The 17,297-nt window shown below is 38.8% G+C and overlaps 1 protein-coding gene across 4 annotated transcripts in view; it reads left to right on the top strand.

Moving 5' to 3' along the window:
• Positions 1-5,186: 5,186 nt before the first annotated feature.
• The window catches only part of BANK1 (B cell scaffold protein with ankyrin repeats 1), a 152,621-nt gene continuing 140,510 nt past the window's right edge, over positions 5,187-17,297 (top strand). For all 4 annotated transcript variants that reach the window (XM_026078455.1, XM_026078459.1, XM_026078458.1 and 1 more), the window contains exon 1: positions 5,187-5,221. In XM_026078455.1, the coding sequence (XP_025934240.1) occupies positions 5,209-5,221 (13 nt within the window). In that variant the 5' untranslated portion in view covers positions 5,187-5,208. The remainder of the gene's footprint in view (positions 5,222-17,297) is intronic.

Genomic DNA, 17,297 nt, shown 5'->3' on the forward strand with positions numbered 1-17,297 from the left:
GTACTGCAAGATACAAAGGAAGAAAAAGTGATGTATGGGAGAGTATGCACGTGGATTTCCAGGAGAATGAAGAGGGGATACACCTGACTTGCATGAACCAAGAATATATCCCACAGACAGAGAGTAATCTAGGTCTAGCAATACCAGAGTGTGTGCATTCATTGACGCATTCAGCGAAAAGCAGCAGCAAAGGCATTATTCTGCTACTGAGAGTCTGGGCTGGGTTGAACAATTGTTTATTGTCCTTCTGGTTGTTGCTTTATTTGTGGGACACATATGGGAAGACAAACCAATAGCTCATTTATGACCATGCTTTAATTCTAATCCATCAGCCACTCCTTTGTCTATTTAATGGGATTTGAGTCCAAGTCAATTCAATCTAATTTTTTCTAAGAACATCCTGTTGGGCACTGCATCAAATGATTTATTAGTGGAGTAGTTCTCCAATACAGATTTTTCAAATAAAGTCATAAAACAACCATGATGGTAGGCATTAAAAATTCATATTCACCAACAATTACCATAAGACAGGGATAAGACACATAAGATACTACATTTACAAGTATATGAGAGTAGTTTGCTAAATAGCGTTATACTGTGGTGTTGACTTTTTATGCCAAAAACTGCATTTGCACTGGTTTCTAATGACAACACAACTAATTCAGCTTGTAACCACTGAAGGCTTAAATGTCATCCAATGTGGAGATTTTGATTAAGCAAAATCTGGATGTTTAATGTTACCTGCACATGCATATTAAAACCAAAATCACAATCACAGGTAATTCTACATTAAATTATATTCCACCGGCAAGGAAAAAAATCTGAAATTTTTAATTCCTGCTCTCATTTATACCTGCTAAGTTTCCTCAATACTATATATAAAACTCTGTTGTGACTACTAAGAAAGCTGTGTTACAATAGGGAGGAAATGTAATTTTTTATATAAGAATGAAATTAAAGACTGATACGAATCATTTTGTGACATACTGCCAGTGCTTTTATGTTATAGGCCAACTATTTTATATTCTTTTATATTTCATCTCTGTCATTAACCAATTTAATCATAATGGTACTAGAGGAAGAAGTTATTAGATTTGTCTCACATGACCCATTTTTTCCTTAACTGACATTGTTACTGAGTATAGTAGCATTCTGGACTCATGTTCCCTTTAAGACTGATTATTTTAGTAAGTATGAATTTAACTAACAAAATGATGGTCCCAACCAGTATTTTCTTGCTTCCTCAAAAGCTATCATACAAACTGATTAACCCTTTCCTAATTCTTTAATATCTTTTTCATAAGATTTAACCCGTATTTGGAAATAAATCTTACACTTACATAGTTTCTCCTTTTTTCCACTAAACAAGAAGAGTGGACACTCAGCTAAATCCATTTTTAATTCCTACAGTAGTATCTGATATCAAAATGAAGCATCTGTGTGCACAGGTAGATAAACTAGCATGATCACAGTATGAATCTAAAAAACATCACATATGCAGCCCCATCCTAAGATACAAAAATGAACTGCATCACCTGAAATACAATGCTCCCAACTGCTTATATTAGCCATTAGGGAAATATTATATGTACTATAATATAACCTAACTATATTATCAGTGGACTTCACAATGAAAGCTGTGAGTAACATGAAGTGTTAATAACAAACTGAGAGTAAAATTTTCAAGAATACTTCAAGTTCTACAATAGACTAAAAGTTGTTCAGACCTTAGCAGACCCATAGGAAACAAACATGTAATACATGCAGTCATTTACAACAGCAGTGTACTGGATACTAATTATATCCAAACTAAAAGCCTCTATAATAGCAGCATATTCACAAATGGAAAAACAAAAACAGTGTTAGAAGGAAGGTAGTTTGGAGAAGTAGAAAGCATTACAGAAGTATATAATCATCCTAAAATGAGTGTTACAAGCCTGGGATGTTCAGAGACAAGCTTATACTTAAAGTAAATTCAATTAAATTGAAGTAAGGTTAGAAATTCACATTAAGGACACCCAGACAACTTGAACACCATATTGACATCATTCCAGAGGCATGTTCATTATGTTTAAAAGTGGATTTTTTGTTTGTTTTTCCTCTAATATAGCACTGCTTCATGACAAGCATTGAGGTTGCTTAATAATTTAAATAGATCTTTCTCACCTAGAAACAGTAAGCGTTCTTACATTGCCAGCTGTAATTATGAATGCCGTGAGTTTATGATACTTACAAAATTTGGTCATTAGAAAGTTAAAGAATTGGGGAAAGCTCATTCTTTTTCTGCTGGACCTGTAGAGAAGAACTCAACACCAGAGATTTCACAGCAAACTTAATTTGGCTATTTTCCTTGCTGGAGAATGGCATTGATAGGAATATCTAGTCATATGTGCAAGTTACATCTCACCAGAGATAAACTTCATGACTGGGCTGGTATAGGAGAAGTATACGCTGATGACAATGATGCAGCAGCTGGGAAATTCAGCTTCTTTGTTCTTAGAAATACGGCTGCTTACCACAGCTTACTGCAATACTGTCTTGAGCTGTGACAGGTCAGCAAGCAGCACCATGCTTTCACCCTTAACCCTGTTGTTCTCATCGGTGTCACGGACAGGCCAGTATCGTGGTCTCAAAAACAGTGAGGGCAGCAAAAGAGCCCGGAAAACCTCAGTGTTCAGACTTAAACACTAGCTCGGCTCAACCAGGTTTATTACATACAAGCACAGCCCCTACACATTCAGCCTAACTATCATCAGGTTAAAGTGCACGTACTACTGACAAATGGTCTGCATCACAGCAAAGAGTCTCTCTTAAAACTGCCTCAAACCTTGTCAGGTTTGATCCTTCCTTAAACTGTGATCAAACAGCACAATTTCTGCGTTACATACCATCTCTATCTGCACTTTCTCTGCAACCTGTCCTAGATGTTCTCCTTCCAGCCCTCTCTGGATCACTCTGTGCCTAGCACCATCTTTCCTTCCTCCCTTCCTGATAGGAACGCACATTTTGGCTGTACCACTGCAAGCCTTCACGTGTACAGTGTGCACTGACCAGGGCCTCAGCCAGGCCTCCGTTGGGAGCAGCCCTTCACGCTTTTGGACTTTGCTGAAGCCCTATCTTTCTTTGACTAGTAGAAGCCTGCCTGTTTGCTTTATATGAATTTTACGTGCTTATACAATTTTTAATAGGCTTTGCTTTATATGTTGCTTGCTTGTCTGACTAGAACAAATCTTATTCTTTCTTTTAGGACTAATTTCCATGGTGTAGGCTTATTTTTCTGTTCTCTCAAAATGCAAATAATTGGCCTATCACAATTCAAGTTTGTCCCTCATTCTAACACTCAGGAGACAATTCCTGATCTTGATTTTTTACTGGAATAACAGAATTCTGAGTTCACTTTAGTTATTTTCATATTTAAATATATTTCTATTTAATTTTTTTTCCTCTTTTGAGATCTTCTTTCCGTAGTGAAGACCATAGTCATAGCTCAGACTGCTAAAGCATCCCGACTCCACTACCTGTTCTGTCTTCTACGGAGCAGCAATCATTATTGCCTTAGCAAACTAGCCAGATAAATCATTCCCAATTGTTTTGTCTTTGACACATCCCCTCCTCCATTATAAGGTATCTCCTTCCTGTTCATCCTGCTCATGACTTAAGACTACCAACACTGCTGTGCTGTGTCCCCTGTTTCCAAAAATACAGTACGGGAATGCAGTATTGCCTAGACACCTCTTACTTCAGTAAATGGAACCTGAAGTGAAAAACAAGCAGAAAGGAACAAAGAGAGTTATTTCAGGCTCTTCCTGATGCACATCCAGACTGATATGATTAAAGTCTGGATATTCCCTGTGGATATGTAGCCAGAGGTTTCCGCTGTATGGTAGGCCAGGCCAAGCCAAAAGTTCACCAAAAGCAACCACTCATTAGCAAAAAAGACCACTGAAAAAAAACAAAACAAAAAATGTGACCAAATAAAAAAGAAATACCTACTTGCATAATGACAAGAACCAATCATGATGGTTCAGGCTCCCCGCAGCCTCCAAGGGCAGTACAAAATTAGCTCTAAGACTGAAGCCGAGCTTCCTGAAGATTTGCAGTTTGTGGCTGATTGCAAACTCTGAAGGTTTTGTTGTGACTGAGGCATCTTTAAAGACTGACTCTGTATGGATTTTCATCTAATACTGTTTGAATTCACTCTGCAGCCTTTCCTTCAGTCCAGGCGGAGCTGAGCATTTGTCTCCTCTACCTTGGCCACCCACACTCCTGAAACCAATACTGAGGAACTTCATCTCGGAGACCAATAAAACCTTCGACAAATTTCACTAAATCAGCCACCGGGCATCAAAGTTCTGGTGGGGAAGGGGAACGTAGACAGAAATTCAGACAAGTGAGAAATACACACCCACAAGCAAAGTGCAGTCAGACAAGCTTTGCTTCCTTCAGAAACCAACTTAACTTTTTCTTCTTCCAGAAGGTACTTTCAGCTTTCCTGTAATCCCAGTTTAGGGCCAACTCCTGCTCCTCCTTGTGGATCCGGCCTTATAGCTAATGCTCCCTTGCTCAATGGCTCCTGATTAAATTCAAGAGCTAGCATAGCAGTGGGCTGAAGCATTTACAGTCTCTCACAGGCTGCTTTCTCTAACAATTTTTCCAATTTTCCTCTCTGTGATGTCAAAAAATTATCAGACAGCATAATACCAAAGGGGTGCTAATCACCCCGACTCCAAACGCCTCAACGCTGGGCACTAAAACTGTGTCGCTTTGATAAAGATCTCGGCATGCGTGTGGAGAGGGACCTCTCCCAAGCACCCTTCATCCGCGGCCCGCTTTCCATGTGCTTAAATAACGCAACGCAGTGGCTCCCCGCGAGGAAGGAAACCCGCAGCGGGCTTAGCAGGAAACCCTGAACTCTTTAGAGCTGGAAAACACTCGGCTCCCACCTCATTTTCTCTTCAAAACTAACCAAGTTTTGACAGCCGAGGCCTCTTTCAGCGTCTGACGGGCGGGGAAGGGGGGCGGAGGGGAAGCGGGGGGAGGGGGGCGCGACTTCAGCGGCGGCTCCCGGCCCCGCCGCCCCCGGCTCCCCTCACGACCCCGGCGCGGGCGGCGGCCGGGAGGAGCCCGGGGCGGCCCTGCGCTTCCGGCCTGGGCAGCGCCCTCTGCCTCGGGGGAGGCAGAGCGAGCGGCGGCGGCAGCAGCGGCGCCATGCGCCCCGCAGGTGGGCAAGCGGCAGCCTGAGGGGGCGCGCGGGCCGCCGCCTCCCCCTCATGGGGGCGCGGGTGTGAGGGCGGGCGCGCGCTGGACCGTTGAAATCGGCCGTTGTGGGGGGTCGAGGCGGCGCCTCGCGCTCGCGGGCGCGCGCCGGGCCGTTGAGAGCGACTGTTGCGGGGGGGGAAGGGGTGAGGTGACGCCCCGGGCTCGCTGGCGCCGCCATCTCGCGGGGGGCAACCGAGCGGCTTAGGAGGGACAGAAATGGAGGTGCGTGGCGCTGCTGCGGTGGGTGGCCAGCCGACCGGGTGAAGCCGCGTGTGGACAAGCCTCGTGGTAAAGGTGTTTTCAGGGCTCCGCGTGAAGGAGGGAGAAGTGTCGCGTCAGAGCAAACGGTGGTTTTTCCCAAGTGCCGTGAGGGTGCTGGAGCAGAGGATGTGCGGGCAGAGGGTGAAGTTGGCAGTGTATGGTATGATTGCTGTGATGTACTGTCACATGCCCGGACTTTGAAGCTCTTTGCTTCTCCAGGTTGCTGTCAAAATGTTGTGTTTGAGAGTGGAGAAACCTGTGCAATGTGTTGCTGGCTGTTTCTTGGTAAAGAAGGGCCACAAAAAAGCCTGAAGCTCTGTGTGTGCTTATCTGGTGTATATACCCTCTTGATGTGGCTAGCCCCAAAAAGATTTGCTCCTCCTTGCTTGTTTTAATTAATTTTGCCCCTTTGAATGTTTTCATGGTGAACTGCAGAGAAGGTTTTATTTAGGAGACTGTTTTTAGCACCTCAGAGCAATTTTACATAACTTTTCTTTGAAAATTGTCCTCTTTCTCAAGACTTATTCAATGTACCTATTATTGTCTTACAGTATACTATTTTAATTTTTTTTTAAAGAGTGCAAAGTCTAGCACCAAAAAGTTAGGAAATGACAGAATAAATGTTTTATGAGCAATTTTAATTCTGTCCTATGTGTATATTCACTCTGGGATAGAGTCTTAATTAGCTAATTGCATGCTGTGTTATTCATTAGTAATTATTCTTTCTTTTTCAGTCTTTCACAGTTTAGTATGTGATCTATCCTTATTTACTGTACAGGAAAACCCCTTTAAACTTTGCACTGAAATATTCACTTCCTCATTTACATTTTCTATGATGTTCGTCGTATTACCTGTGTGCCTCAAAACTGTTAGTGTATATTTCACGAGTCTCTTGGTAGACAAGAATGCATTATTATCCCATTTTACAGGTGGAGAAAACTGATGAAAAGACAAACCGACTTACCAAGGCCGAATACCCAAGAGCACCATAGAGGGATGTCCAATTTTCAGGCTGCTTGCAGCCAGTTTAGCATGTTGGCATTGGCAGGGAAACAGAGACCATAGGTTCAGCCAGCAGAGGATATACTGATTTTCTACTCTGCCGTCATTTGTCTGTCTTTGTGTGTGTGTGTGTGTGTACTGCTCTGTGCAAACTTCATTCCTCACCTAGGATCTCCCACCACAGACCTCTCCCTTGCAGGTTAACCACAGCACCAAACCTTTCTTTTCACAGTGAAAAGTCTGCTTTCCCCAATGGACTGCTAGTTACGAGGTTGAAGTTACTTTGGGTGTGATTGCCCAAAAATCTAGTCAAGCTAGAGTCTGAAGACTGTTTGGGATGCATGGTAGGAGAGACAGATTTGTCAGTATTCTGTAAGAAATCCTAATCTAGACAAATTTCTTCATGCAAATCATGTTGAACATACTGTACCTAGTGGAGGTAAAACATCCATAATGGCTGATCCTTCATGACATCTGTCTTCACTTGAGACAAGAGGCACTGACAGGTTAACTTACTAATGGCTGTGCCGTGTTTGAGTTACACTCCTCTCCACACTTGTGAAGATAAATATTGTCATGGAGATCTGCTATGATGTACTCTTTATTTACACAATGTGCATTTCTGTGCCTACAGCTGCTTCTGGGACAATAAGTATTTGTGACAGACGTTTTGTGAGGGAATCAAGCCAGTGAATAGACACAAATAATAGTTGATTTTTGTTTTCTCAAGAATCATAGATCACTTTGAATTTTAGTAGCCTTAAAATTTTTTAGGGAAGCAATAGTGTTTAGACCATGGCTTGCTTCAAAATGAGGGGTCTAGGGGTTGAATTTTTAAGTAGATTCAGCAAAAACACAATTATTAGAATTATTATTGAATTATTGATATTACTATTAATAATGTCTTAGTAATTTGAGTATCATAGAAGCAAGTATTGCAAGAGTTGCTATCATCTGTTTACAATGTCTTATTCAGAATGGAACTTCCCATTTTTCATTACTGATGGTACATTTTGACCTGTTTCAAGTGAGAAAAAAATATATAATACTCAGATATTTTAAAGCTGAAATTCGACTCCTGAAAACTTAAAAATGGAAATCTCGGGATAGCTTCTTTATCCACAGTGAAGATGTTCATCTAGGTGCAGCATTTGCAGACGAGTCTCTTTGCTAGAAACTAGAATTTCATATTTTTAAAAGATGTTGTATGAGAAAAAAGGAAAATGGGATCCATTAAACTTTGAAACTCAAGAACTCCAAGACAAAACTATCATTTACCTCCAGAATTGTTGGGTAGCTGATTCAGATCAGAAGTCGATCCTAGTAGGATGTTTCCCTTATGTTAATATTCTCTGATCTCACCTCTGTTGCATCCAGTGGTCACTGAAGCTTACATATAAGTAATTGGCAACTCAGTTTTGAAAAATTGTATCATTGATGCCACAGTAAAGGTGAAAGAGCAAAAATCTTAGTTTCTGGAAAGAAGAACACCTGTGTCCAGGGACTTGAGAATCACAGTGTTGCTTTTGTCTGTGTATCTCTTGAAGGTGGTCTTTGAGCATTTGGTTAGCTTATATACTCCTTTATTTGCTTGTAGGTAATAAAGAATGTTTCAACTCATCTATATGGTAATAAGCATAACTGCCACAATGTGAAGCACAGTAATAGCTTAGGGAGTAATTATATTCTTCTGGGAGATCCAGTGAGTTCTGGCTACTATTTAAGAAAAAAAAAACAAAACTCTGACCTTTTGTATAAATTAAAATCCAACTATTACAATGTGGTCTGTGATACACAGCTGAGTTTTCTGAAATGTAAACAGAGGTATTAATGGATTTCAAATGGTATCTTAAATATATAGGCATTTTGAAACTGTCATGAAGTTAAGAAGAAAGTAGCAAATACCAAGATCTAAATTTTAAAGTGGCATCTATTTCAGGCAATAATATTGATTATTACTTAGTGTCCATTGGCTCCCTGCATTGTAAGGAAGCAAGGCTTTGTATTAATCCACAAAGTAATTTTTACTCTGAGTTGACAGTTAAAGCAAACTGATCTTAAACAGGCCCATCGTTATGCTGTTTCACAATGTTTCTGTGAGTCCTCATGTACAACTTAAAAAGTTAAGGCTTACATGTATGTTTTGACATGTTGATGCAGTTCAAGCAGGGGGATAACTGAGTTTGAAAAGGACCCTTTTGCTTTTAGATCACACGCTCAACAACTGTAAGTGACTTGAAACTTTATACAGGTATTTATAAATAGCTACAGTTTGTGGCTTTGGTTCATTGCTTGTAAGTATAGGTGTGATGAGTAATGTTTTTTGTCATATGACCAATAACCAACTTTGCTATTGCCAAGTATTGAATACTATTATAAAACAAATTTACAACAGTAAGTACAAATTATTTTACCACCATCTTGAAATGACTTTTATGATAAATGAAAATTCACAACATATCTATAGAAGCTACTGTAGGAACTGCTCACAGTTACTGCCTGAATACAGTCTACTTTGGATATCAGCATTCAGTGATACTCATTTGCTGCTTTCATCAGGTAACAATGTGCTGTTGTACTAGCGTGTCATCTGAGTGTTGATTTGTAGCATTCAAAACCTGAAGTACGCAGTAATGTATGCTGCCATTATACAAAAGTGGTTTTAATTTAAAAAAGTAAAGCAAATTTCCTTTTTCGTCCTAATCACAAGGATAGTATCAGTGTACTTCAGAAGAAGAAAGACAAAGATTATTAAACAAGATGCCAAGATTTTTCAAAAGCACTTAGTGCAAAATAGTTCCTATTATTTTTAGGAGATGGGCTTTTCTGAAAATTTGGGACAGACAGTTCAGTCAGATCTTCCAGAAATGTCCACATGTTTTTCAAAGTCCTGTTTGTTTGCCTTCCTTGAAATACTTGGGCTTTCCCTTCAAAGTGCTTAGGAATCACTGTTACCCTTTCCCTCAGCTGGATTTGTGAGTACTCAGTCTTTTTGAAATGAAGTCCTGGTTGGGTAAGGCAGGTACCAAAAATATGCAGATCCACAGTAATCCTAAATGTTAACTGATCAACAGCACAGGAACTCTCAGGGCGGTATCTTTCAGTTTGTGTGTGGGGGGGGAGAATTAAAGAGATACATTTACTCATTTCTTTATTGTGACTTGCTTCCGCTGTCTGTTTATAATATTGACTTGAGTATTTTTCTCAGAATGATAGATATTTTCCAATGAATTATTTTCTTATTTGTCTGTAAAATGCTGGAACACTATTGTTAGCATTCTAGTGCATGTAAAATCTGTCTTCTGTCAGATGAGAGCAAAAGTTGGTACAAGTACACTTAATACCGGATTACACACTGTCTTAAGCAAACCTAATATTTGATAGGGGTAACGGGAAAAAAAATCAAATGTGCAGGGTGTCGTCATACTGTAAGAAAAGCAAAAGGTATGTTTTTATAAAGCAATTCTTTCCTGTGCAGATAGACCTGAACTAGGATCTGGAGAAAGAATACGTTAGTCCTAGCAATAGTAATTCACTCAGATGGAATGCTGCACACAAGTGTTATATTCTTTTCAGTATTTACAATAGCTCATTCAAACTTGTTGCAGATTCTTGGTGTTGAAGGACTTACTTTAATACTATTTAAGACATTTTCTTCTTCTTTTTTTAAATATTACCATAAAAAGACTTGTCCAAGAACTAGGAAGAATACCCAAAATACCAGCGTCTTAATGTTATAAATCCAAGACCATTGTATCTCTAGGTAAGAAAAAATAGAGTACACATTTGCTCTTAACCCCAAAATCATTCTGAAGCCTATTCAGCCTTCTGCAACCTTTTTCAGCACCTGTGCAGAATGTGGACACAGCAGGGGTCTGTGACCTTGCATGTAGGACCTAACTTTCCTGTCCAGAGAAGCTTTGAGAGGACACTGAGACCTGAGTGGGGATGGTTCTGCAAACACATGTTCCACTTCCCCTGTGGCTGATGCAGTGGCTGTGTTCCTCAAAACAGGTCTTAAGAGTAGTGGGCTTTTCTTGAAGACACTGTCTCTAGCATATCCAGCTGTGTTGATGTGCTACCCTGTAGCTTTATTTCTATGGCTGAGATCTGTATTTGTATCAAGTACAGATTTATAGAGCAATATTTCAATGTTACTATTGATAAATACAATGTTAAAATAGGGAAARMAAAAAAAAAAAAAAAAAGCCCCAAGWGAAKTAASWTTTGTCCATTGGTGATCTGKTGGWAWTTTGAACATTTCTGTTGCACACASTWAGTGTAATATGYATGTGTTTGTGTRAATGTGTGCATATATGTAAGCCTGTCCTTTAGAAAAAGGAGATGGGGGGTTTTGTAACTGCTGTTTTTCTTTAAGCACTAAAGATGATTCATATAAGACTATAAAGTCAAAATGCAATACGCTTGCGAAGTTCCTTATTTTAGACTTCTGTACCTACTGATAAACTTACTGCCAGGGAGTTGCTGAATCTTAAAGGTTTCCATAACTGAAACAAAGAATTGCAAATATTTTCCCCTTTACCCTGAGAATATCTCAATAGATGCCTGTATTTCTGAATTCCTTCAGCTTATAAGAAAACTTCTATCCCCTCTGCTGCCTCTGAACTTCATAGCTCCTGGACATATTTCTTGTTCTTCTCTTTGCACTCATGGAACTTGTTCTGCTGGTTTCCTGATTTTGCACATGAGTTTGGGGTAAAGAATTTGGAAGAAATGAGGTTTCCTTCTTATGTCTAAGGTTCTCCATCTTATTTTGTCTGTTTAACAAAACCTCTTAAAACCACAAGGAAAACACCAGTATATCAAGCAAGTGATTTTTGATTGTATCTGGTCTTTCTGCTGAAGCGTACTGCAGCTTCTGTCCAGCATACATACTTGAGTTTCCTTTCTATTGAGATCAAGATCAGAGGAGGATTTGGATGCCTGAGTTTTTCCCTAATACCAAGTTAAGGTGCAGCTAGACAGTGCATCTGGATCTAGGAGCTAAGACTTGATCCTAGGTCCCCTAACTTAGCCATACTATATTAGCCAAGTGAAAGAATCTTCTCCCAAGAAACAAAGACAGTATCACACTAAAAGAGAAATAGCTCTTCCACCTCCTCCCCCCCCACACACCCCCCTAAGCCTGACTGAAACCTTGACAAAGGCTCTAATGTGTTCACTGTGTGTGAGTATACATGTACAGATCAGCTCATGCCTTGAGGTAGTTTACCCTCCAGGTTCCTCAGTGCTAGGAAGTGCGTATGTTCTGCATCTTGAACAAAGCAAGCATTTTTCCTGTCAAAATAAAATGAAATAATATTTTCACTTGCTATTTATCATTATACTTTCTTCCAAAGAAGAAAAAAAGTATATTGAATATTAAACTTTTTAGTTGGTATTCTCCATAGCATAGGGGGAGTGTTAACTCATGAAGAATGAATAACTTGTGTTTGACTGTAGTCAATGAAAATTATTTTTTAATATCAGATTATAGATACAATTGAAATAGGAAGCATTATTTTCTAATGGAAAATATGAAAAGTTCTGAAAGCATTTTAAAAAACAGAAATGTATTGAATGGAGTTTACAAATTGAGGTTTTAAGGAACTGAACAATATATATGTTAAATGTATATTCACATAGTGCACCCTTTTATTATTCATCATTTTCATTTATTCATGAAACATTTACACTTGAATAGCTAAAGAAGAAAATATAATAGTATGCCTCAAATGAATTGAACAAGAACAATTTAGAGCCATTTGAGGACTGAAAATAAAAGCCTCCATCTTAAGTAATGTTAGTGTCTTCTGTAAATAATGAAAGACTAAATACAGTACTGGCTTCAAAGCATTTTAATGCTAATGTGATAGTGGGCAGTAAATAAAAACAAGCAGTACTTTTATCAGAAGCCACAAGTATAGTGTTCATCAGATTTTAAGATTTATATAATTCAAAAGTAGTCATTGGTACTTGCTCTTTGTTACGCTATAATATCACCTGAGTGACAGAAATTACATATTTAATTAATGAACCATGTACGCAGCAAAACACAGGTATCTTCTGTCTTTGATTAGCTTCCTTTAAAAATCTGAAATATAGTAAGTAAAAGTGAAAGATGTGCACTACTCTGTCTCAGATCCTTTGTGGTGTAGTGATTTCTCTGAGGCTTTACTACTAAGATTTTTTTTTTTGGGAAGTGCTTGCAGTAACATTCAAACAATTCAGCTATGACTCATGTGCATGTAACACCAGAGAGGAGTATGTGCTTGGGTATATGTATGAAAAATCCTAAGAACATGGCCAGACAACTTAGTGCTTAGGCAAAATATATCTACCTAGAAAAACTACTACTTATTATGAGCTCATTTACCCAAGCGTTTAAACAGAAGCTGGCTGAATCAGAGCTTTTAACATGTTTACAACTGTGGAGCTGACTTGAGGTGATGGGGTAAAAAATAAAAATTGAAAACAAAAACCAAACTCTGAAAAATGACTATTTGATCATCATTGTTTTTTAAATGCCTTTTGTTCAAGGAAACTGAAATCCATGTGATTTGAGTCTAACTTCTTGTTTACATCAAGGAAAGTTGATTGAGCCTTTAATTAAACCACATAGACCACACAACATCTTTATGGGTGCCTAAATGGCTTTAGCTATGTCCAGAAAGTGATTTCTAGCAGCATATTCTTACTTTTTAATACCCAAAGATAATTTACATTCCAAATTTATCTGAAAGTTTTAAGTAGCAGTTTAAAAAGATAGGGCTACATGACCAGGAAATTTAATAGTGTGAATCAAATCATAGAAAAAGTTGTGTTTGGAAAGGATGTTCAATTTTTTCCCTAGAAAACCCAATAAAATGCAGAAAACTCAATATACCACCTTCTTCCTTTACTTCCTGCCAAAATTTCTACTACTAGGGTATTTCACTGAATCTAATTGCTTCAGATATCTTCCATGTCAAAAAAAGTAAGGCTAATTCTCCAGGTAGTGCACATCAGAGTAGCTCCATTTAATCCATGAAGCCCTGTTGGTATGCATCATCAGAGGGAATCTTGCCAGTGTTTTTAATCAAAAATGTTTTTAAGGATTTCAATCAACAGATTGCATTCTGTTATTGTAACTCCATAATATTATCAAACTTCCAAAGTTGTTTTTCTCCCTTATTAATTCTGTTACCTGTTCAAGATTAACTGTTTTAGAGGAGGCCAAATCTAATTTTGACTTGAATGTATGAAACCTAGTCTGTAATGATTAAATTGGAGAAAAAATATTTTCTGCGAAAGTTTAGAGGCGGATCTTACATTTATCACTTTGGAAACAGAAGCTTTTTCTGCTAACAGAGTACATTCAGGACAGTTTCATTTTAATTTTCTTTTAATGCTCTTGCCAAATTATTGTCACTTAGTTTTCTACAAGAGCTTAGAGCAGCTCTGTTTCATTGGCAAACTTGCAGCCTGTATTTCAACAATGAAGAACATTATAGAATTCATTTAAATGGCAATTCATATTCCTATATTTTAGCTTGCAGGTAGGTCATGAGATCATTAGAGTTAAGTCTTATTTGCTATATTTTAAGGTCAAAAGTATTTCATAAGTGTTTCATTTTGTTGTTGCCCTAAGTAGCCAAGTCAGGTAACTGTAAACAAATTAAATTCCACAGGACTGTCTGTGGCATCCCGGTCTGTTACAGGTCTGAATTCAGTGAGACCGGTTATGGTCAAAAACATCATTTGAGGCACCTACTTTGGTACAACTGTGCAAGAGTGAGTGGGAGCTCAGATTCAAACACAAGTTACTGCAGTTTAGCACTGAGTGGCAGTGACCAAGTCAGTGTGTACTTTCAGGGCTTAGTTTCCCAGATACCATAAGGCTATGTCTGCAGTGGCAAATAGCACTCCCAGCAGAAGGGCATTTGTAGAGCCCAACATTTGGTGCTGGGGGTGGGGGGGGAACGTATTTTGGACTCACTCCAGGCTGGTCCTGTGGTGTTAGCAAGTGGAGCACATTAGGTGTGTTTCTGAAGCACATCTGGTTTACTTTCACCCAAAAGGGATGCAGTTCATGTGCTTCAAGGTCAGTTGATGTGAGCCAAAGCATGGTAAGTGCGGACAATCAGATTTGTTTCAAAAGCATACTCCTGACAGCTGAATATTAACACAGACTTACTTAAGCCATAGCTGTTGCTGCGAGTGGCTGTTCTTGCCTCCATGTAACTGAAGAGGCTTGTTTTTATCCCATGCCTCATTTTCCCTTGTGACAACAGAAGCATTTAGGCAGCTGTAAGGCAAAGCAGGCTGGGGAGTAGGTCAAGTGGCAAATAAAATAGGTTGCTGGGATGGGCGTAAGCAGCTGTGGAATAAAGGTGTGCAGGGCATCTGGTAGCAATGCAATTTATTGTTTTCTCAAGATATTCATGCAGTTATAGCAGTAATCTGCAGTAAATGAAAGAAGGAGCATGATCAGTATAAACTTCAGAGGAAGAAATGTAAGGTTGCACATTGTGTTTCATATCTGTACCAGTCAGGTGTTGTTGAGCAGCTGGCATGCGGTAGCATGTTAAGCTGGGGTGTCTTGAGATAGCTTAGATTAGGAATTAATAAAATGTATGCAAAAAGAAGAAGGTGGCAGATCTATGACAGCATCAAGCTGTTACTGTTTTCTTTTTTTCTTTAAAAAAATGGTTATATGGATTTGGTAAAATGATGTGGGAGGGGCTTGATCATTTAAGAAGCAGAATGCTTCCTTAGTCCCACCTAGTCCTTCTGACTTCTACTACACGGATTGTCTGACTGTAATGAGGTAAGGTTTAATTTGGTCTCAGAAGTGATTCAAGAAGGATATTTTTTCCATTTTCTTCTCTGTATTTTCTAACTAGGCATGGAAGACAGTGTGCTTGGAAAACTAAAATGACCTGCGAGATAAATCTTCCAATTTACATAATTATATAGACATAGTTACCCTCTGTTATCCAATAGCGAGAATGTATATCAGGAACAGTAAGTGCAATATGTAAAATCCATTTGCAAGAACCTGAACATACGGAACGCCCACTGGTTCATTTTCAGGAAACAGTGTATTTGCTCGAAGACAGTCATAGACATGTTAAACCTTCCTGTGAGGGCTATCCAGTAGAGGAAGACCCAAAATGAATACTCAGAGGACTCCCCGGTTGGGTCCTGTTTTAGGACTAGTAATAATTTGAGAATTTGGATTTTGCAAGGGGAAAAGATAATGCATTAAACTTATGCTGCGGAGACATGCTTGCTGGAGAAACTTCTTTTATGTCTTATGTAAGCTTTAACAGAATTTGGGCATTGTGGTTGATTTTGCAATACTATGGATGAATTGTGTGAAGGCAGGCTCACACTAACCCAATTTCTTTCTGTCTGATGGGCAGAAATAAAAATAGTTTGTTATATAGTTAGTGTCTAGAACTTCTGTCTTAAGGCATTAGAGGATACTGAGGTGGATTTAATATAGAGAAGTCAGTTTTCTACTGAAGTTGTTGGTGAACATACTGCAAATTGTTTTATTTAGCTTTGTTTCTAATTGACTGCTAGCTCTGTTGTTCATTTTATGAAGTTATACATACTTATGTAATGATTTCCTACTTCATTTACTTCCTTCTGTGTGCATCATTACTACTACTGTTGTTAACAAGGTCAATGACAAAAACAAAGTGTTTGTCCAACACCGATCAAAGATTTGTTCTGTTCTTTTTTCTTTGTGACTGTCACATACTTGTAAGAAAGGGACAAAAGAAGTGAGCTGAAACCATAGGACTTTCTCTACTACAGCACAATGGTTTAAACATACTTTATATGTTGAATAGAAACTGTTTCTCATAGTTCCTTTGATTTCTGGATGACAGATTACCTAAATGAGATGCGTAAAACCAATTTAAAACCAATCTGCAAAAGCAGGAGAAGATGAAGCCATTTGATTTATGGGGGCTCAGGAATCTTCCCTGGATTCTCTGCTGACCTATGGCAAGGAAAACATTATTTTAGAAATCTAATGGCAGTATGAGAGCTCTAATAAGAGAGTTCTACCAGGCATATTTCCTGTGTCAATGATAATCTCTAACTGTTAAGAATTGTTGGGATGTCCTCTATAGTTAATTCAGTGTATTTGACCCTATGTCACAAATGCAGGGAACACAGAAATCTCTTTGAGCAGAAATTGCTAGACATATTTATTGAAAAACACTGACATAATGATTGTCTGACTGTCAGTTTCTGACAAGTCTCAGGTGACAAATCACATTACTTTAAGATGTGAGACATCTCCCTTGTTTTTAGTGCAAAGGTATATGACCCCCAGATTGCAGCAGTTGGAACCACAACAGTTTGCCCAGAATGTTCCTGTTTGCAAAACTGGTGCTTTCCATTTTGTTGTGAATGTTGTGTATGCACTGTTCTCTGGTGTATGTTCTCTTGTGACAGAGGTGAGTGTACTGGATTTCATCTGACTGTTTCCTCTAATATCTGCAGAGCATATTTTCCATTCTCAGGTTCTTATTTGGAAGCCTGTACTTTATTCTGAAGGAATTAGAGACAGGAATTGGAGAAACTGGAGTAACAATGGAATCAAAGATGGCAGAGAAAAAAACAAGGGAAGGCAGAAGAAAAAGCAAGGAGCTTTAATGTAAGCAGGCAGAGTTTAATTACTTCAGGATAGGCAAATCTGGAGAAACCTTGAAGGATGAGACAAGAAACAGTGGTAAGAACAAGAATTAAAAGAAAAGAAAAGAACAACCTTCTGT

The sequence above is a fragment of the Apteryx rowi genome, unplaced genomic scaffold (genome assembly GCF_003343035.1).
Source record: "Apteryx rowi isolate R43461 unplaced genomic scaffold, aptRow1 scaffold_48, whole genome shotgun sequence".
Lineage (NCBI taxonomy): Eukaryota > Metazoa > Chordata > Aves > Apterygiformes > Apterygidae > Apteryx > Apteryx rowi.